We start from the raw sequence: 23,075 nt of genomic DNA on the forward strand, positions 1-23,075 counted from the left end.
AAAAAGTGGGTTACGGACGGAAAAACCCACCGTGGTTTAACAGCGCAATTCGGAGAATGCCCAGGAAGCAAAGACAGTCATGCTCGCGGTACAAGAAAGATCGGGAGAATGAGGACAGGCAAAAGTTAGTAGACATTCGTGTTACTGTAAAAAGAGCGATGCATAAAACATACAACCACTACCACCATCATACCTTAGCAAAATAGCTTGCTGAAAACCCAAGGAAATTCTGGTCTTACGTAAAATTGGTAAGTGGGTCGAAGGCTTCCATCCAGTCACTCACTGATCAGTCTGGCCTGGCGACGGGAAACAGCAAAAAGAAAGCTGAAATTTTAAATTTTGCATTTGAGAAATCTTTCACGCAGGCGGATTGTACAAACATACTGCCATTTGAGTCTCGTATAGATTCCCATATGGAAGACATAGTGATAGACATCCATGGGGTTGTGAAGCAACTGAATGGGTTGAAAATAAATAAATCAGCGGGTCCTGATGGGATTCAAATTCAGTTTTACAGAGAGTACTCTACTGCATCTACTGCATTGGCTCCTTACTTAGCTAGCATTTATCGCAAATCTCTTGCCCAATGTAAAGTCCCGAGCGACAGGTGACACCTGTATATAAGAAGGGTAGAAGGACGGGTCCTCAAAATTACAGACCAATATCCGTAACACCAGTTTGTTGCAGGATTCTCGAACATATTCTCAGTTCAAATATAATGAATTTCCTTGAGACAGAGGAGTTGCTGTCCATGCATCAGCACCACTTTAGAAAGCATCGCTCCTGCGAAACCCAACTCGCCCTTTTTTTCACGATATCTTGCGAACCATGGATAAAGGGTATCAGACAGATGCCATATCCCTTGACTTCCGGAAAGCGTTTGACTCGGTGCCCCTCTGGAGACTCCTAACTAAGGTACAAGCATATGGGATTGGGTCCCAAGTATGTGAGTAGCTCGAAGACTTCTTAAGCAATAGAATCCAGTACGTTGTCCTCGATGGTGAGTGTTCATCGGAGGTGAGGGTATCACCTGGAGTGCCCCAGGGAAGTGTGGTAGGTCCGCTGTTTTCTATCTACATAAATTTGCTGATGATGCTGTGGTGTACGGGGAGGTATCGTCGTTAAGTGACTGTAGGACGATAAAAGATGACTTGGGCAGGATTTGTGATTGGTGTAAAGAATGGCAGCTAACTCTAAATATAGATAAATGTAAATTAACGTAGATGAATAGGAAAAAGAACCCTGAAATGTTTGAATACTCCATTAGTAGTGTAGCACTTGACACAGTCACGTCGATTAAATATTTGGGCGTAACATTGCAGAGCGATATGAATTGGGACAAGCATGTAATTGCAGTTCTGGGGAAGGCACATAGTCGTCTTCGGTTCATTGGTAGAATTTTGGGAAGATGTGGTTCATCTGTAAAGGAGACCGCTTACAAAACACTAATACAACCTGTTCTTCAGTACTGCTCAAGTGTTTGGGATCCCTATCTGGTCGGATAGAGGGAGGACATAGAAGCAATTCAGAGGCGCACTGCTAGATTTGTTACTGGTAGGTTTGATCATTACGCGAGTGTTACAGAAATGCTTCAGGAACTGGGGTGGGAATCTCTGGAGGAAAGGAGGCGTTCTTTTCGTGAATCGCTACCGAGGAAATTTAGAGAACCAGCATTTGAGGCTGACTGCAGTACAATTTTACTGCCGCCAACTTATATTTCGTGGAAAGACCACAAAGATAAGATAAGAGAGATTAGGGCTCGTACAGAGGCATATAGGCAGTCATTTTTCCCTTGTTCTGTTTGGGAGTGGAACAGGGAGAGAAGATGCTAGTTGTGGTACGAGGAACCCTGTACCACACACCATATGGTGGATTGCGGAGTATGTATGTAGATGTAGATTCATGCCTTTGAGCTCCTTAGAAGTGAATGACCTCCTTCCAATGCTGCTCTCATTGTGACGACTGCGTAGGATTCACACCAGGAGACTGAGCTGGCACATTTCAAAGCAGTATAAAATTCAATACTGGAATTATCTGTACCCACTTTGAGACTTTTTCTATCATCTTCTACAGTGAAAATATCAACTTATGCATCAACAGAAGGACATAAATATAACCACCAATAATTCAATCTCTATGGGCCTGTTTATTTCCACAATGAAAGATATGGAGTATTGTACTGCCATCTTGAAAATACACCATCACACATATTGCATCATTGGTAGATACCCTGTTCAGAGAAGTTTCTCCAATGATAATTGGGAGTCATCTTTCCAAAGCAGAACAGCTACATGGTCAATTTTCTCAATTTTCAAGCTGAACTGGGCGCCAATCTTTGACCATAACAATCTACCTCAATCTTTAAATGTAACAATCCACTGATTTATAATCAATGTCATAGACTATTGCAACGAGGTATATCATAGACTATTGCAACGAGGTATATAACTGGCTGATAACATTGAATAAACCAACTTCTCAAAGCCTTTTGTACACAATATTTAATATTTTGATTCTTTAGTGGCTGCAGCAATGCAAGATCATTGACAGGATGTGGTTAATTTTGTTGCACTACAGGTCATCAGTAAGCATCATAAGCTTTGGCAGCTTTTGTCTCACCCTTATGGTTGGCAAACCTGTGGTCAGATATTGTTTTCACAAGAATTATGGAAAGTAAAAGCTGTCAACTACCTGGTTACCTGTGAGTTCAGTCTTCCCCCAACCTGAAAACAACCATCTACTGCTTTACGTCCATTAAATGATGTGTCAGTGCCATCTCACTAATTTGTCTGTCTCAATTTTCTTCTCATCTTCGTGTCATTTGCTACCCTATTTTCAAACATGTAACTGAATATTAAGCATATTAGTGGATCGCAGAACTTCATGCGTTAAGTTTTATACTGCACTATAGTAGCAATGTCACATTCATTATGTGCCAATCACTTTCCTTCCTTGAGTTATTGTTCTTATTCCAACTTTGACCTATAAACCATTATAATCCACAGTTGACCAGTGAGTGCAGAAAATTAAGTGACGACATGCATATCACACAATGAAAAGGCACCCATTTTAAATACGGCTATGTTAATAAGTGATATTTACCATAAAACAACATGCAGACGAGGATCATCTGTAATGGTTTCATGCATACTGTGAACACTTTCATTATGTTCATTTCGCATGTCCTATGCCTTAGCAATAAGGGCAAAACTTTTATTTTAACTTATGGATCACTATCATGTGTTTAAACCTGAATGAACATCATGAAAAATCTGTTGTAACTGATTCTTTATACATACAGAGTGTGACAAATGTCTAACATTTTCCCCACATCTGTTACATTAATCTGCATCAACCACCTAATCACAATGAAGTAAATGCAGACATCAACCATTCCATGATTCTGTTCCCTTTAAAACAGAAAGCAGCGGAAGAGGGGAGAAGGGGGGGGGAAGAGACAAGGGTGGTTAGGTAGGGGGAAGAGAGGTAAGGGTAGGGGGGGGGAAGAGAGGTAAGGGTAGGGGGGGGGAAGAGAGGTAAGGGTAGGGGGGGGGAAGAGAGGTAAGGGTAGGGGGGGGGGAAGAGAGGTAAGGGTAGGGGGGGGGGGAAGAGAGGTAAGGGTAGGGGGGGGGGAAGAGAGGTAAGGGTAGGGGGGGGGGAAGAGAGGTAAGGGTAGGGGGGGGGAAGAGAGGTAAGGGTAGGGGGGGGGGGAAGAGAGGTAAGGGTAGGGGGGGGGAAGAGGTAAGGGTAGGGGGGGGGGAAGAGGTAAGGGTAGGGGGGGGAAGAGGTAAGGGTAGGGGGGGGAAGAGGTAAGGGTAGGGGGGGGGAAGAGGTAAGGGTAGGGGGGGGGAAGAGGTAAGGGTAGGGGGGGGGAAGAGGTAAGGGTAGGGGGGGGGGGAAGAGGTAAGGGTAGGAGGGGGAAAGAGGTAAGGGTAGGAGGGGGGATGAGGTAAGGGTAGGGGGGGGGGGGAAGAGGTAAGGGTAGGGGGGGGGGGGAAGAGGTAAGGGTAGGGGGGGGGGGAAGAGGTAAGGGTAGGGGGGGGGGGGGGGAAGAGGTAAGGGTAGGGGGGGGGAAGAGGTAAGGGTAGGGGGGGAAGAGGTAAGGGTAGGGGGGGAAGAGGTAAGGGTAGGGGGGGGGAAGAGGTAAGGGTAGGGGGAAGAGGTAAGGGTAGGGGGGGAAGAGGTAAGGGTAGGGGGGGGAAGAGGTAAGGGTAGGGGGGGGAAGAGGTAAGGGTAGGGGGGGGGGTAGAGGTAAGGGTAGGGGGGGGGAAGAGGTAAGGGTAGGGGGGGAAGAGGTAAGGGTAGGGGGGGGGAAGAGGTAAGGGTAGGGGGGGGGGAAGAGGTAAGGGTAGGGGGGGGGGGGAAGAGGTAAGGGTAGGGGGGGGGGAAGAGGTAAGGGTAGGGGGGGGGAAGAGGTAAGGGTAGGGGGGGGGGAAGAGGTAAGGGTAGGGGGGGGAAGAGGTAAGGGTAGGGGGGGGAAGAGGTAAGGGTAGGGGGGGAAGAGGTAAGGGTAGGGGGGGAAGAGGTAAGGGTAGGGGGGGAAGAGGTAAGGGTAGGGGGGGAAGAGGTAAGGGTAGGGGGGGAAGAGGTAAGGGTAGGGGGGGAAGAGGTAAGGGTAGGGGGGGAAGAGGTAAGGGTAGGGGGGGAAGAGGTAAGGGTAGGGGGGGAAGAGGTAAGGGTAGGGGGGGAAGAGGTAAGGGTAGGGGGGGAAGAGGTAAGGGTAGGGGGGGAAGAGGTAAGGGTAGGGGGGGAAGAGGTAAGGGTAGGGGGGGGAAGAGGTAAGGGTAGGGGGGGAAGAGGTAAGGGTAGGGGGGGAAGAGGTAAGGGTAGGGGGGGGAAGAGGTAAGGGTAGGGGGGGGAAGAGGTAAGGGTAGGGGGGGGAAGAGGTAAGGGTAGGGGGGGGAAGAGGTAAGGGTAGGGGTTGGTTGGTTGGTTGGTTAATTGGGGTTGAAGGGACCAAACAGCAAGGTCATCAGTCCCTTGTTACAAAGGCGGTCAGTTCCGACAGAGGGACAGCTCAGAAGAGTCAAAAACGGTAAAAGGTAAAAGGCTAAAAAAGTGCAGTTGTGTCGTCAATGATAAAAACACAAGGAGGGAAGTCAGTAAATGGGCAACCTCAAGAGAGGAAATATCCCACCTGTGATGCAGTACAAGCAAGACCACATGCTATTTAAAAGCGTTCAACCGCCAGAGTGTAAAAGGGCGGATTGTAGAAGGGATTTAACAAACCTAAAAGGCGATAAAAACAGTAAAAGGGAAAAAAGAAGGAACATGGCCAGGGAGGGGAGTCAGGAATCTCCAAGCACAGCCTACAGTGGGAGACATTCCAACCCTCACCGCCCTGCCCCTACTCCAGAGGGAGATGAAAATCCTTAAAACTGAGAATAAAAACCACTTTCACGGAGGAAACTGAGAACCAGTTCAACCATCCGGGAATCGTCTGCTAATATTAAGGGTAAAGTGCAGGGAAGTCTGTACTTAGTACGCAAAGCTAAAAGAAGGGGGCATTCCACCAAAATGTGGGCCACTGACTGGAAAGTTCCACAACCACAAAGTGGGGGTGGCTCACCACGCAAAAGAAAACCATGGGTCAGCCTGGTATGGCCGATGCGAAGACGACAGAGGGTGGTTGAGTCCTTTCGCGAGAGGCGTAAGGAAGAACGCCATGGGACAGGTGTCACCTTAATCGCACGAAGTTTATTAGACAAGGGGGTAGCCTCCCAGGATGTGGCCCATGATTGCGCAAAGTGGGATTTGAGATGAAGCCATAAATCCGCCACAGGAGGGGTGACAGGGAATGGGGGATAAGTGACTGCTCCCCCAGCCAAACGATCAGCAAGCTCATTTCCTTGGATGCCCACATGGCCAGGGACCCAAAGGAAGCTAACAGAACAAGCAGCATGGTGGAGATCAGCGAGATGGTCATGGATGGAGGAGACCAAGGGATGACGGGAGAAACACTGGTCAAGTGCCTGAAGGCCACTCATTGAGTCTGTACATAACAAAACGCGATTGAGCTTGGACTGTTTAATAAAGGCCAGGGCCCGGGAGACCGCCATCAATTCCGCAGTGAACACCCCACATGCATTTGGCAGGAGATGATTTTCCATGCCTACAGAGGAGGTGAAGGCATAGCCCACACGATCAGCAGATTTAGAGCCATCAGTGTAAAAAACAACAGCATCCCGAAACTCAGATAAAATGCGGCGGAAAAACACCATCGGGGGAACGGAATCTTTCGGACCTCGGCAGAGATCCATCCGAACTCGGGGCCGAGGAACTAACCAAGGAGGTGTGTTGGGGGAGGGAACGTGGGATACAGGAAAAGGAAGGAAGCTGAAAATCACGGCGAAGAGACGCTAGGCGGAGCCCAACCGGTAAACCCGCCCGAGGGCGGGAGTCAGGTGGGCGACTTCCTTGGGCAGGGAACAGGATAGAATAGGAAGGATGAGTGGGAGAGGAACGGACAGCGATTGCATACGAAACCAGAAGCTGGGAGCGCCGAACGGAAAGGGGGGGGATCCCAGCCTCAACCAGGAGACTATCAACAGGGCTAGTCGGGAAGGCACCGATGGCCAAACGGATACCACGATGGTGGACCGGATCCAAGAGGCGCAATGTAGAAGGGGCAGCTGAACCGTAAACTTGACAACCATAGTCCAAGCGAGACAACACTAAGGCCCGATAAAGGTGGAGGAGAGTGGAACGGTCAGCACCCCAAGAGGTGTGGGCAAGGAATCGAAGGACATTTAGTTTACGGAAACATCCTATCTTCAGGCGTCTGATATGAGGCAGCCAAGTGAGCTTGTTGTCGAAAAGAAGGCCAAGGAAACGAAACTGTGGGACCACAGGTAATCGTTGTGCATTGAGATAGAGCTCTGGATCGGGGTGGACTGTCACACGGCGACAAAAGTGGACCACTCGCGATTTTAAAGGAGAAAACTGAAATCCGTGTGAGATGGTCCATGCAGAGGCACGCCGTATAGCACCCTGGAGCTGCCGCTCTGCAGCGGCCATCGAAGAGGAACTAACCCAAATGCAGAAATCATCCACATACAGAGCAGGAGTGACCAAAGGACCGACGGAGGCCACAAGTCCATTTATAGCAATGAGGAACAGAAGTACACTCAATACGGAACCCTGAGGGATGCCATTCTCCTGGGTTCGCGGAGAACTTAAAACTGTACCAACCCTAACCCTAAACGAACGATGAAACAAGAACTGGCGGATAAAAATCGGGAGTGGGCCCCGAAGACCCCACTCATGAAGTGTAAGTAAGATATGATGGCGCCAAGCCGTATCATAGGCCTTGCGAAGGTCGAAAAATACAGCAACCAAATGGCGGCGCTGGGAACAGGCCTGCCGAACTGCGGATTCCAAGCGAAGTAAATGATCGATCGGAGACCGTCCCTCTCGGAAGCCACACTGGTAAGGGGACCACAGACGCCGAGATTCGAGGACCCAAGTGAGCCGACGGGCTACCATCCGTTCAAGTAACTTACAAACAACGTTCGTCAGACTAATTGGCCGATAGCTGTCGACGAACAGGGGGTTCTTACCAGGCTTAATGACGGGAACCACGATGCTATCCCTCCATTGAGAAGGGAAGTCACCCTGGAGCCAAATACGGTTAAATACCCGGAGAAGATGTCGCTGTTGTGGAGCACTGAGATGTTGAAGCAGTTGGTTATGAATGGAGTCTGGGCCAGGGGCCGTATCATGAGAAGAGGAGAGAGCGGAAAGAAGTTCCCATTCAGTAAAAGCGTCGTCGTATGATTCTGACTGGCTGGGGGTAAAACGTAAGGCGGAAGCTTCGGCCCGCTGTTTCTGGGGAAGGAAAGCAGCCGGATAGGAGGCTGATGCCGATGCTGTTGCAAAATGGGTCGCAAGGTGTTCCGCGAGAATCAACGGGTCCGTGCAAAGGCCATCCGGGAGGTGAAGACCCGGGAGGGTAGACTGCCGATGGCAACCTTGGAGAGAGCGAAGTGTAGCCCATACCCGCGACAGAGGGACAGCAGAACCGAGGGAAGAAACAAAGCGTTCCCAACACATCCATTTGCTCCGTTTGATTAAGTAACGGGCTTTTGCGCGAAGGCGTTTAAAGGTAATAAGATTGGCAACGAATGGATGCCTCTTAAGGTGTTGCAAAGCTCGACGGCGATCACGGATGGCAACGGCAATGTCCGAACTCCACCAAGGGACCTGCCGGCGGCGAAATGGTCCAGATGAGCGCGGGATAGCAAGGCTAGCAGCGTGAACAATCGCGTCAGACATGTCACGTATGACATCATCAATACCATCCGACAATGAGGGAGAAAAAACGACCTGTGCAGTATACAGAGGCCAATTGGCACGTTGGAAGGACCAACGAGGTGATCTGTCCATGGGGGAGCGGGAAGGGAGCGAGAGAATCAACGGGAAGTGGTCACTATCACAAAGGTCGTCGTGCGGTGACCATTGTAGGGAAGGGAGGAGGGAGGGAGAAGAGAGAGAAAGATCAATGGCAGAAAAGCTACCATGACCGGCACTGAAAGGGGTAGGGGAGCCATCGTTAAGAAGGCACAAGTCGTGGTCGGTAATAAACTGGTCAATGAGATGACCCCGACTAGATGGAAATGCACTGCCCCACAAGGGATGATGTGCATTAAAATCGCCAAGTATAAGGAAGGGAGGAGGAAGTTGCTGAAGGAGGGCACTTAAGGAGGCAGGTGTAGGAGTTCTGTCAGGAGGGAGATACAGATTGCAAATTGTGACCCCAGAGTCCAGGTGGATCCTAACAGCAACTGCTTCCAATGTAGTTTGGAGAGGAATCCACGTGCTGGCAATGTCCGTTCGGACCAACGTGCAAACTCCGCCAGACGCCCGTAGGGGGCCGACCCGATTTCGACAGAAAGCACGGAAGCCACGGAGGGTTGGTGAGTGACCACCAGTAAAATGAGTTTCCTGTAGAACCACACAAGCCGCAGAGTAAAACGAAAGAAGGGATTGCAACTCCGGTAGGTGACGGTAATAGCCATTACAGTTCCATTGGATAGCCAAAGAACGATGAGGCAATTGGGGGGTGAACAGGCTAATGTCAGTCATGCCGGTGGGTCACCACCCGTCACCGACAAGGAGGGGGGCGACATCCATGAATAACAGGTCAGAGACAGGTTGTGAAGATGGGGACGAGACCTCTGGCGACACCAGAGACTCCTTGTCCCGGGACTTGTGCTTCTTCTTTCTTTCTGTTTGGGATCGTGGAGGGCTGTGCAACAAAATGGAGCCAGCCACAGCAAGATCGGGAACAGAAAGAGAGCGGGCGATCTGGGGGCCCGCAGACCGTGGTTCTCATGGTGACCGCGTGGCAGCAGACCTTTGGCCTGGAAGGTGCCGGGAAGGGGGATCCCGCGAGGGGCGCCCATGACCGGCAGACGCCGAAGAAGCAGGACACTTCTCCAGCCGGGGAGAGGAAGCGGTGCCCGGAGGGGATGGTGTGGGAACTGCAGGGGGAGGGGGGAGGAAAGGGGTTCGGGACTGGGGTAAGGAATGAGGAGGAGGGGGTGAAGATACTACTGAAGCATAACTAGTTGTCAGGGTCACTGGATGAAGGCGTGTATACTTTTTACGGGCCTCGGTATAGGTGAGACGATCAAGAGTCTTATACTCCTGTATCTTTTTCTCTTTCTGATACACTGGGCAATCCAGTGACCGTGAAGAATGATTCCCACGACAATTTACGCACACAGGAGGGGGAACACAGAAACTTCCCTCATGGAACGGATGTCCACAGTCACCACAGAGGGGGGCCTGCGAACAGCGCGAAGACATGTGGCCAAAAAGCAAACACTTGAAACATCGCATAGGTGGTGGGATGTATGGCTTCAAGTCACACCGATAGACCATAATCTTGACCTTCTCAGGGAGGGTGTCCCCTTCAAAGGCCAAGATAAAGGCACCAGTGTCAACGCGGTTGTCCTTCGGACCCCTCTGAACCCGCCGAACAAAGTGAACCCCCCGCCGGCTTAGATTGTCCCGAAGTTCCTCATCAGATTGAAGGAGGAGGTCTCTATGGAAAATTACACCTTGCACCATGTTCAAGGACTGGTGTGGGGTAATTGACACAGGAATCGTACCAAGATGGGTACAGGCACGGAGAGCTGCAGACTGGGTAGCTGAAGCGGTTTTAATCAACAGCGACCCAGACCGCATCTTGCTGATAGAGTCCACCTCGCCAAACTTGTCTTCGATGTGTTCAACAAAAAACATACGTTTCGTATGAGTAAAAGTATCCCCATCAGTTCTGGCGCAAACCAGATAGCGAGGGAAAGGTTTCGCCCCCAGCCGACGAGCCTGGCCCTCCTCCCAGGGGGTAGCCACGGAAGGGAAGGCGGAAGGGGCAGAGGAAGCAGCACGTGAAGAATCTTTTCCAGTCAAAGAGACGGCCGGAGAGCGGCCAGAGTTGTGGACTCTTATGCATTTCATGAGCATAGTGTCCGCCCTGATACCACCCACTCCGATCAGGGGCTCTCCTCATGGGCGCCACCCAGCCACAGCAAGGGCCGTCTGGCACGGCGGCCATTGCTGGGAGTTCCGATGCTCCAGGACGACAAGCAACCACTCCTAGGCTTACATGAGGTGGTCACAGCTCAGGTATCAGACGTGTGATCCCTGTGTTTTCAGGGGGCTCAACCAAAAGGGTACATAGCGACCCCACCACACGGGCTGGCTACCGTGCTGGCTATGGACCCTAGCGTCAAACAACGACGTAAAGGAAACGATGGAATCAATGATGATGGCACACGCCGGAGACACTAGGTAAGGTGCTCTTCCCCAAATGGCTCACACTACGGAAGAAAATTTAGTGATGGAGGTCAAACCCCAGAGGGGACCAGAGAATACCAAAAGGATGAAGGAATTACAGAACAAGGCCGAATTGCAAGGTCAACAGAACCAGGAGAATAGCAGGGCCAACATAAGGAGGGACACCATAAGTAGGGACACCAAGAGAGGGAGAGGAGAGGTCGGAGGGAAGGATGAAGGACAGGAAAGGAGGGGAAGGGAAAGGAAATGCAGCCCGGAAAAAGAAGGAAGGCTGCAATAGCTCGGGGCCCCATGCTCGCCACGCACGTACTCACGAAAGGACCGCGAGCCCCCTGGGGGTGTAAGGGGTAGGGGGGGGAAGAGGTAAGGGTAGGGGGGGAAGAGATAAGGGTAGGGGGGGAAGAGATAAGGGTAGGGGGGGGGAAGAGATAAGGGTAGGGGGGGGAAGAGATAAGGGTAGGGGGGGGAAGAGATAAGGGTAGGGGGGGGGAAGAGATAAGGGTAGGGGGGGGGAAGAGATAAGGGTAGGGGGGGGAAGAGATAAGGGTAGGGGGGGGGGAAGAGATAAGGGTAGGGGGGGGAAGAGATAAGGGTAGGGGGGGGGAAGAGATAAGGGTAGGGGGGGGGGAAGAGATAAGGGTAGGGGGGGGGAAGAGATAAGGGTAGGGGGGGGGGAAGAGATAAGGGTAGGGGGGGGGGAAGAGATAAGGGTAGGGGGGGGGGAAGAGATAAGGGTAGGGGGGGGGAAAGAGATAAGGGGTAGGGGGGGGGAAGAGATAAGGGTAGGGGGGGGGGAAGAGATAAGGGTAGGGGGGGGGAAGAGATAAGGGTAGGGGGGGGGGGAAGAGATAAGGGTAGGGGGGGGGGAAGAGATAAGGGTAGGGGGGGGGAAGAGATAAGGGTAGGGGGGGGGAAGAGATAAGGGTAGGGGGGGGGAAGAGATAAGGGTAGGGGGGGGAAGAGATAAGGGTAGGGGGGGGGAAGAGATAAGGGTAGGGGGGGGAAGAGATAAGGGTAGGGGGGGGAAGAGATAAGGGTAGGGGGGGGAAGAGATAAGGGTAGGGGGGGGAAGAGATAAGGGTAGGGGGGGAAGAGATAAGGGGTAGGGGGGGAAGAGATAAGGGTAGGGGGGGAAGAGATAAGGGTAGGGGGGGAAGAGATAAGGGTAGGGGGGAAGAGATAAGGGTAGGGGGGGAAGAGATAAGGGTAGGGGGGAAGAGATAAGGGTAGGGGGGAAGAGATAAGGGTAGGGGGGGAAGAGATAAGGGTAGGGGGGGAAGAGATAAGGGTAGGGGGGAAGAGATAAGGGTAGGGGGGAAGAGATAAGGGTAGGGGGGGAAGAGATAAGGGTAGGGGGGGAAGAGATAAGGGTAGGGGGGGAAGAGATAAGGGTAGGGGGGGAAGAGATAAGGGTAGGGGGGAAGAGATAAGGGTAGGGGGAGGATAGGGTGGGGGGATGAGTTAGGGGTAGGGGGGAAGAGTTAAGGGTAGGGGGGGAAGAGATAAGGGTAGGGGGGAAGAGTTAGGGTGGGGGGTTGTGTTAGGGTGGGGGGAAGAGATAAGGGTAGGGGGGTGAAGAGATATGGGTAGGGGGGAAGTGATAAGGGTTGGGGGTGGGTAGGGTAGGGGGAGAGAGTTAAGGGGTAGGGGGGAAGAGTTAGGGTAGGGGGGTTGAGATAAGGGTTGGGGGGAAGAGTTAAGGGTAGGGGGGGAAGAGATAAGGGTAGGGGGGAAGAGATGGGTAGGGGGGTTGTGTAGGGGTGGGGGTTGTGATTTGGGTAGGGGGGATGTGTTAGGGGTGGGGGGGATGTGTTAAGGGGTAGGGGGGTTGTGATAGGGTAGGGGGGTTGAGTTAGGGTTGGGGGGTTGAGTTATGGGTTGGGGGGATGAGATAAGGGTAGGGGGGATGTGATATGGGTTGGGGGGATGTGTTAGGGGTGGGGGGTTGAGTTAAGGGTAGGGGGGATGAGATAAGGGTAGGGGGGTTGTGTGTTGGGTAGGGGGGAAGAGATAAGGGTAGGGGGGGAAGTGATAAGGGGTAGGGGGTTGTGTAGGGGATAGGGTTGGGTGGGGGATGTTGGGGTAGGGGGGGATGAGATAAGGGGTAGGGGGGAAGAGTTAAGGGTAGGGGGGGAAGAGATATGGGTAGGGGGGGAAGAGATTAGGGTAGGGGGGGAAGTGTTGATGGGGGGTTGGTGGGGGAAGGTGATAAGGGGTAGGGGGGGATGAGATAAGGGTAGGGGGGAAGTGATAAGGGTAGGGGGGAAGAGATAAGGGTAGGGGGGAAGATAGGGGATGCAGCTAAAACTTAAAAACATTACAATTGTGTTCTAACCACAACAAATAATACCAAAATTTCACACCTGCAGACAATACAAGTTAGATCCTCTTCTAGTATCTCCAAGTTGATCTCAGAGTCATTGTCTTCATCATCAAATTCTTCATTCATATGTGAATCTTTCGGTGCTTCTTCAATGTGTAAACTTACAGTTCTTGTCTCAAGATTCTTTTTTCTTGTGTTACCATCTGCAACATCGAGGACTGAATCCACCTGGATACAAAGAAGTCCCTGATGAATATCAGATGTGATCTGAAATTTTTACCTTTTTTTTCCATAAAATCTCAGTAAGATATTTTATAGTTATCTGATAATATATTTGTGAAAGATAAAATAAATGGAAGCATGGTTACTGATACTAAGCGTTCTATTAAACCTTCAAAATCAGAACATGATACTTGCCCGAACACATTGATGTATTCATTTGCAACTACTTGTTTGGGATTATTTGAAAACAACATTCACAGTCAAAGTAAGTGGCAAGTTACACAATGAATCATTAATAGAAAACTATTAAAAAAGCAAACTACAGTTAAATCTGAAAGTAATATTTAAAATAGGTGTGCACTCTCAACACACATACAACACACATATATGTATGACACCACACATTTTTAACTTAACTGTTGTTGGAACATGACATACCCACCTCTACAAAATTAGGGACGATGCTAAGCTAGAGTAAATGTATTAGTGTTTATGGATTCAACAAAAGAAGAAATTAATTTATGTAGGACAAAGAGCTGAACTTTCATTCATGGTTACTTGCAATGCAGTCAAAGTGTCCGATCATTTGAAAGCATAATAATTTTGCTCGTGGTGAACACATTAAATTTTCCTCAGTTTGTGTGTAGATCTATCCATAAAAAACACTATGGACAACACAATGTACATGCATCTATTTTGATTTGGTTGTCCATCAGCTAGCACCAAGAAATTTACAGTGGAAAAAGAAACAGTGATGAGCAGTTTGGTCAAGGGATATGTTGTTTTGTGCTTTAGCGAATGTCTCCAATAATTGGAGTACACTGTGCACATCGTTATGATCTTAAGATAGTTCAGAGGTAACTTCACTCTTCACAAAATTCCTCTCTCATAATGCCACTTATATACTGTCATCATCCAGTGATGAAGGCTTGTGTGTATCATACAACAAGACAGGTGAGTCCTTTCACTCATCTTCATCTGCAGTTCACAGTATTATGGGGAAAAGGCGACATTTCACTATGTGACTAACATGGGGTTTAAGCAGCAAATCCCTGTTAGTACCTGCCTGTTTGCAAACTGGTTTCTCTGAATGTGTGTGATAATCAACAGTTTCAATCCATTTGGGATTTTTGCACTGCTTTAACACCTTGTGTTAGACGCATATTATACTGTAAAATAAATGTCAAATATATTTTATAAAAAGAGGTTGTCAAACACATGACAATGTTTTGCAGTACTCTGATATCCTTTCTGAGAGTTAGAATGTTGTCTTAGTTTTTACAAAATATCTGTCAAAGACCATTGGCAGTGTAATAGCATGCATCCCACACAGGAAGTTGCAATTCACTCAACTAGTTAATTCATTTTTCACATGCATCTGCACAAAGAGAAAGCTTATTGCAAATCTCTGAAGATGAAGGTCTCCAACAAGCAGTAATTTCATTGGAACATAATTGCCTCAACATATTTATGACTTGTTACTAAAAATCACAATTTGTAATGTTATGGCTTTACTTACAGTTGTCAGTGCACCCAACAACTTTTCAATTTTACCCATGCCAAGGCCCGAATTTTGGCGCACTTTTATTGACACACCTAACACGGAAGTACCATACAGGAGATAATACCCCTCTAACAGAAGCAGTAGATGTGAAAGGGCTTCACACAAAGTGAGTGTGCAACAGATGACGAATTCTGGAGTGCAACTACAAGCACATGTTTAACAATAAGTCACGAAGCAGGAAAAATCAAGTATGAAGATGAAATGCATAGGTTTCTCATGGAATAAAGAAACATACATCCAGAGCTGCTAATGAATGGGATAATTCTGATGCTGGGAAATCTAATGTGCAGGGAAAGAGGAGATTCCCAGTGAACCAGAGAGAGCCCCAAGTACTAGAAAAACTATTTATTAATCTAACCAAATCAGTGCTAAATGAGTCAGAATTCTGTTACCCTGTTCAGAAAGAAGTTAAAATGAGAGAAGAGCCTCACAAAATGTGCAGAGACAGTTAGCTTATTTCAGCAAAATGTTACTGGATTATAGAAAAGCTCCTTGTCTGTTTGGAACATTTTGAGAGCCATGAAAAGATAGGGATCCTGTGCCTATCTGAGCACCACATATACAGGATTCTACAAGTTAATTACAAAAATAATGTTTTACTCATGGAGGACTACTAAGGTTAAAGGAGGAATTGTTACATATATGACAGAACACAAGTTCAAAAACACTGAAACAAATAGATTTTAAGAATTTTTAGTTATCAGCACACTGAAGTGTGTGCTTTTGAATGAATTCTGAAAAACAGCCCACTTCTCACTGTAACTGTAAATAGATCCCAACTGAGAAACTTTGAATTTTTTCTGAGCAACATGGATTGCTTACTACACTATTCCTCAGACAGTAACAAGCAGTTAATAGACTGTGCTAATTTTAATGTAGATTTTCTAAAGGATTATGAAAGGAAAAAATATCTAGAAACTTAATTTGAATCCTACAATTTGGTCTCAGTAATCAAGTTTCCAACATGGGTGGATAAAGACAGTAGTGCTCTAAAGGATAGTGTTTTCTTTGCTGGCACTCAAAGTAAGAAAATAACAACAAGTAACAGATGCTCTCTATGAGTGTGAAGCACAGTTAACATAAATAAGATGGTGCCTTACAGTGTAGATACTCTTCAGTGGAAATCAGAGTAATTAATGACTTCACCACAAAGATTAAGTACAGTTTACAAAGATGACATGGGAGATTTTTTTGAGTCATCAGTCTTCTGAAATGTTTGATGGAGTTTGCTCCGAATTCCTCTCCGGTGTCAACCTCCTAATCTTAGGGTAGCACTTACAACCCACATCCTCAGCTATTCACTGGATGTATTCCCATCTCTGTCTTCCTCTCCAGTTTTGGCCCTCTATGGCTCCTTCTACTACAATGGAAGTCATTCCCTGATCTTTTAACAGATGTCCTATCATCCTGTCCCTTCTCCTTGTCATCGTTTTCCACATATTCCTTTCCTCTCCGATTATCTGCAGAACCTTCCAATTCCTTAGCTTGTCAGTCCACCTAATTTTCAACATACAATGTGTAGCACCACATCTCACATGCTTCAATTCTCTTCTGTTCCAGTTTTCTCACAGCCCGTGTTTCACTACCATACAATGCTGAGCTCCAAACATACATTCGCAGAAATTTCTTCCTCAAATTAAGGATTATGTTTGATACTAGCAGACTTCTCTTGACCAGGAACAGCATTTTTACCAGTGCTAGTCTGCTTTTGATGTCCTCCTTGCTCCATCCATCATTGGTCATTTTGCTACCTTTATCTACTTTGTGACTGTCAATCCTGGTAAGTTTCTTGCTGTTCTCATTCCTGTTACTTCATTACTTCTGTCTTCCTTCAATTTACTCTCAGTCCATATTCTGTATCCTTTAGACTCTTCATTCCATTCAGCAGATAATTTAATCCTCCTCCACTTTCACTCAGGATAGCAATGTCATCAGTGAATCTTATCATTGATATCCTTTCATTTTCAATTTTAATTTCACTCCTGAACCTTTCTTTTATTTCCATCATCACTACTTCAATGTGCAGACTGAACAGTAGGGGGCAAAAGACTACATCCTTGTCTTACACCCTTTTTAATCCAAGAACTTTGTTCTTGGTCATCCACCCTTCTTATTCTCTCTTGGCTCCTAAATAGATATTATATTAGCCGTTTCTCCCTACAGCTTACCCCTATTTTTCTTGGATAATGTAAGATGGAAGAAGTTAAAAATTCGAACACTTCTTTGAGGTTTACAAATGGGGATTTATAATGAACCAAATGTGAACGTAACATTTAATCCTTTCCATAATAAATTTAAGTCATTATTTGAAAATAGCTTTCCTCATAAACTAGCCAGAAACAACAGTAAACAGCCATGTAAAAATCAACTTGTCACTAGAGGGATTAAAATATCTCATAAAACTTTGGCAAGAGCAAGTAAGATCTTGTGGTAGTTTTGCAGTACACAAACTACTCAAAATCAGTATGAAATGTTATTAAAGAATTAAGGAACATGCACATTATGTCGGAAAACAGTAATTCCAACAGCAGAGTTAAGGCTTTATGGGCTGTAGAGAAACCAGATGCAGGACAATTGGTCAAAGAACTAGATAACATCACTGATTGAAATGGAAGGGCTATAATGATACATCACAGGTGGAAAGTATGTTTAAAAATCATTTCTTAAAAGTAGTAGAAAACAGAGACAAACAATCCAAGAGAAAAATCAGAGCAGTATGCTGAAAAAGCAATTCAGTCATATTGATGTGTAACCCACTTCACTTTCTGAAGTTAAGGAAATTATGTACACACTCAAAAAAATGAAAGCTCATCTGGATTTGATGTGTTTCCAACAAAGTATTAAGGACTTTGTGTCCTATAATATCTGCAGTTTTTTTCTGAGATATGTAATACATCAATATCTCATGATATTTTTCCAGAGATTGAAATATGGCACTGTTAAACCCCTCCATAATGAAACTGAAATGTTGATTACTACTGACCAGTTTTACTGCTGACATCACAAAAAAACCACACACACACACACACACACACACACACACACACACACACACACACACACGAGCAGATGTATTCTAGAACAGTACTCCATCTGAGCAACAATAAAGCCTCAGTGAATCACAGTTTTGATTTCAGAAGAGTTGCCCAACTCAAAAAGGCCATTTAAACTTTCACTAACAAAATTTTACACTAGTTGGTATTTTCTGTGACCTATCTAAGGCTTTTGATTAGGTGAAATAAGATATCCTCCTAGATAAACTTGAGGTTTTATAGAATTGATGCTATAGCCAACTAATTGATAATGTCACCTAACCAGAATAACACAGGATGTTGTGGTTAACTATTCAGCCAACGTAAGAGTGGAGATTCTTACGACTGGGGAGAGATACTTATGGGGTCCACAAAGCTCAAACTTAAGATTACAAATGTTTTCACAAACGTGGTGTGCCTCCTAGGAGTCATCAGGCACATTTTCTCTGCTGTTTCAGCAAATATTTGGAATTTCAGTTTTGCAGTTTGCAACTAGAGTCAGCCCAAACAATTATTGCTCATTATGTCTTGCATGCGAAGCCCAGTATTGACAGAAAGCATCAGTTTGTTCCTCATTACAAACCAAATCATTTTAAAGCAGTTTTTACATGCCTTTTCAATGGAGCATTCCAAATTAGTCAAGTGGGATATTCATTTTGTCACTATGTATTAACAGCAACAGTGAAACTCAGAATAACCACTACTTCAGTGGCACTACTGCATGTGAGAGCTGTCAGCTTGGGCCAGGGCATCGCTGTTGCTGCTGGAGTACTAGTTTTTCCTGTTTTGCCATCCCTGTTAATATGTATCAATAAAATGAATACCATTGCAGTCTAGGACTGCTCTGTCAAATGGGCACATAAAATTCCATTTTAAAAATAATTTGTAACACGAAACATTTATGTTTTCCATCAACAAAACCTGCTTAAAGGAAGTCCTTCTAATTAAGAAATCACCTTCAGAGGTGGTCAGGTATCCAAGCAGAGAAGGAATCAGCATAATTCATCAAAATATAAGAGGTATTAGAGATAAAGCGAGTGAATTGCTTATAGATGTCGATTGTGACATTACTGATACATCAGAGCCCCCCTTAAATAATATGACAATTCAGAGGCTTCTTTAAGCAAGATACAGATTAGTTGACTGTTTTTCAAGGAGTTCATTGGTGTGTGGGGGAGTGACCATGTACTTAAGAAATAGTATTCCCTTTGAGTCCATAAACATATCACAGCACTGCACTTAACAGATATTTGAATGTAGTGCAGGGGCAGTTGAATTTAGTTAAACTAAACTTCTAATTGTTGTTTATAGGTCCCCTAACTTCAGAGCATTTCTGCTCAAGCAAGAGAGGATTCTTTGTTCACTTTATAGAAACAAGCAAAAATTTGTTGTATGTGGTGAATTCAATATTAATTTTTTATATGATGGTGCAAGAAAAAGGATGTTGGTAGATCTTCTAAACTCATATGATCTGATGCAGACTGTTTTTTGCAACCAGGGTGCAGGGGAACAGTAGCACAGCCACACACAATATTCTTATCCATTCTTCATTACTAGATGGGCATTCCGTTAGCAAAAGGCTGAAAAGCCTTTCAGTTCATAATCCACAAATTTTGACACTAAAAGGCTTTTGTACTTAAATGTCACATAATTACAAACTATGTAGGAAAGCTAATTCAACAGTAAGACAGTGTTTTTTAAACCTTGTTAAGGAACAAGAGTGGCAAGAAGTTTATAGTGCCAATAACATAGATAGCAAATATAATGCTTTTCTTGACATTTCTCGTGCTCTTTGAGAGTTTCTTTACATTAGAACGTTCTAAACATAAAAGGCAGCTTGGAAGGCTGACTAGTGGGACAAGGATATCATGCAGAACAGAGTGGAAATTGTATCAAAATGTTAGAAGTAGTCACAATCAAGCTACAGTAGCCCATTACAAATAATATCATTAGGTGATTATAAATGTTATTAGGAAGGCAAAGATTATGTGGTACACAAATAAAATAGCTAATTCACATGATAAAATTAAAACCATATGGTCAGTTGTGAAGGAAGTGTCTGGTCAGCAGCACAAGGCTGATGGTATGAAGTCAGTTCGTAGCAAAAATATTTCTGTTACTGATATATGTCAGATATATGTACAGTAGTTAATCATTTTCTGAGCATTGTTGGTGAATTAAAGAAAAAATTAGTTTCCACAGGGAATCATATAACACTCTTGGAAAATGCCTTTCTGAGATTGATGCCTGAAACACTCCTCTGTGATACTGACAAGGAGGGGGATTGAGTCAATAATCAAATCACTGAAGACTAAGGGCTCTCATGGGTATGATGGAGTGCCTAGCAGAATATTACAAGTACTGTGCTGCACATGTTAGCCCTGTACTTAGATATACTTTTAATTTTTTCTTCAAGAATGTTATGTTTCCTGTACAACTGAAGTACTCAGTAGTAAAGCAGTTTTATAAAAAGGAAGAAAGGGATAATGTAGACAATTTTAAACCTTTTTATATGCCATCAGTGTTTGCTAGAGTTATTGAAAAGGCTGTGTTTGTGAGGATAATTGGATTAAACAAAAGGTTTTGAACACTTGGCATATTTTTTTATTTAACTAAGGTGTGTGTGTGTGTGTGTGTGTGTGTGTGTGTGTGTGTGTTTTGATCACAAAATATTGCTCCAGAAGTTGGACCATTATGGAATACGTGGAGTAGCTTACAATTCGTTCACCTGTTACTTTACCAACAGGCAGCAAAAGGTCATTATTCACAGTGTTGAGAATGGCTGCAATGTGAGGTCTGAGTGGGAGTGGGATTTGGTAAAATGGAGGGTGCATCAGGGACCAGTGTTGAGGCCACTCCTGTTCCTCGCTTATAGAAATCGTATGTCCCCTAGTATTACTGGTAATTATGAAATATTTCTCTTTGCTGAAGACACTAGCTTGGTAGTAAAGGATGTTGTGTGCAACATTGGCTCTGTTTCAAATAGGTCACTTCATGGTTTAAGCTCATGGCTTGTAGGGAAAAAAAACTAATGCTAAATCAAAGTGAGACTAACAAAACCAGACATTTTAATTTCACAGAAAGGGCATATGATTAGTGAAACTGAATAGTTCAAATTTCTAGGTGTTCAGGTAGATAGTAAACTGTCATGGAAAGCTCACATACAGGATCTTATTCTAAGACTTAATACTGGCATTTTTACTATTCCAACGATACCTGAAGTAAGTGATCGTTTGACACGAAAATTAGTCTACTTTGCTTCTTTTCATTCGTCTATGTCATATGGTATTATATTTTGGGATAACTCTTCCCATTCTCAAAGGGTATTTTTGGCTCAGAAACGGGCAGTTTGGGCAATAAGTGGTGTAAGTTCGTGAACCTCTTGTCGAACCATTTACTAACTTGGATATTCTGACATTGGTCTCTCAATATATATATTCTTTATTACTCATTTCTTGTTAACAAGATCAGCTTATTCCCAAGACATAGCAGCTTTCACTCAGTTAATACTTTGCAGAACTCCAATCTACATTTGTATTTCACTTCCTTAACTCTAGAGCAGATAGGTGTGCAGTATACTGCAGTGTTTTCAATAAGCTACCACAGGAATTCAAAAATCTCAGCACTAATCCACATGCTTTCAAATCTAAGCCGAAGAGATTCCTCATAGGTCACTCCTCCTGGTTTGTTGAGGAGTTCCTTGAGAAATTAAGTTGATTCTGATGATATATTGTCGACTGCGTTTACTTAAACTTACGGCTTGACTTTTTGGGTTCATAAACATTTTATTTTATCTGTTATTACTTGTATGTTGTAATTTCATGTGTTGAATGTTCAGTGACCTATGAGATTTGCTCCTCAATTTGGTCATATTGAACTTTACTTGTAAAGTACATAAATATAAGACATTGGGTATCGAAAGAAACATGTGACTCCTGCTATATATTGCAAAAACGAAATTGCAAATACATGCCGAAACACCAGAGAAAATCTGCCTGATGGCTCTCAGGAGTGGCATCCAGTATATGTACACACACACCACTTTCTGTCTAGTATACTAGAAGTAGAATTAGTTCTTTTTTCAGGTGACGCTAATATGCTAATCAACACACACACACACACACACACACACACACACACACACACACACACACACCAATAGAAGAAATAGTAAATAACATTCTCAGTGTGTGTTGATGTACTGGTGGATATTGTGTAGTATGACTCCTGTAGTTGATAGTATAATTGGTATAATGTCAACTTTATCCTGATACCACATGTCCTTGACTTCCTCAGCCAGATGGATGTATTTTTTCAATTTTTTCTCCTGTTTTCTTCTGTATATTTGTTGTATTGGGTATGGATATTTCAATTAGTTGTGTTAATTTCTTCTTTTTATTGGTGAGTATGATGTCAGGTTTGTTATGTGGTGTTGTTTTATCTGTTGTAATGGCTCTGTTCCAGTATAATTTGTACTCCTCACTTTCCAGTACATTTTGTGGTGCATACTTGTATGTGGGAACATGTTTTATTAGTTTACGTTGTATGGCAAGTTGATGATGTATTATTTTTGCTACATGCTAGTATTGTACATCCGCTTGTTATGTGATCTACTGTTTCTATTTGTTGTTTGCAAAGTCTGCATTTATCTGTTGTGGTATTGGGATCTTTAATAATATGCTTGCTGTAATATCCGTTGTTTATTGTTTGATCCTGTATTGCAATCATGAATCCTTCCGTCTCAGTGTATATATTGCCTTTTCTTAGCCATGTGTTGGATGAATCTTGATCGATGTGTGGCTGTGTTAGATGGTACGGGTGCTTTCCATGTAGTGTTTTCTTTTTCCAATTAACTTTCTTTGTATATGTTGATGTTATGTGATCTAAAGGGTTGTAGAAGTGGTTATGAAATTGCAATGGTGTAGCCGATGTATTTATATGAGCGACTGCTTTGTGTATTTTGCTAGTTTCTGCTCATTCTATAAAGAATTTTCTTAAATTGTCTACCTGCCCATAATGTAGGTTTTTTATGTCGATAAATCCCCTTTCTCCTTCCTTTCTGCTTAATGTTAATCTTTCTGTTGCTGAATGTGTGTGACATGTTCTATATTTGTAGCATTGTGATCGTGTA

At 45.0% G+C, this 23,075-nt stretch overlaps 1 protein-coding gene across 4 annotated transcripts in view; it reads right to left on the minus strand.

Annotated features, from left to right (window-relative positions):
- The window catches only part of LOC126297682 (integrator complex subunit 12-like), a 79,504-nt gene that overhangs the window by 34,325 nt on the left and 22,104 nt on the right, over positions 1-23,075 (minus strand). For all 4 annotated transcript variants that reach the window (XM_049988796.1, XM_049988795.1, XM_049988794.1 and 1 more), the window contains exon 4: positions 13,167-13,354. In XM_049988796.1, the coding sequence (XP_049844753.1) occupies positions 13,167-13,354 (188 nt within the window). The remainder of the gene's footprint in view (positions 1-13,166; positions 13,355-23,075) is intronic.

This window comes from Schistocerca gregaria, chromosome X (assembly GCF_023897955.1).
Source record: "Schistocerca gregaria isolate iqSchGreg1 chromosome X, iqSchGreg1.2, whole genome shotgun sequence".
NCBI lineage: Eukaryota > Metazoa > Arthropoda > Insecta > Orthoptera > Acrididae > Schistocerca > Schistocerca gregaria.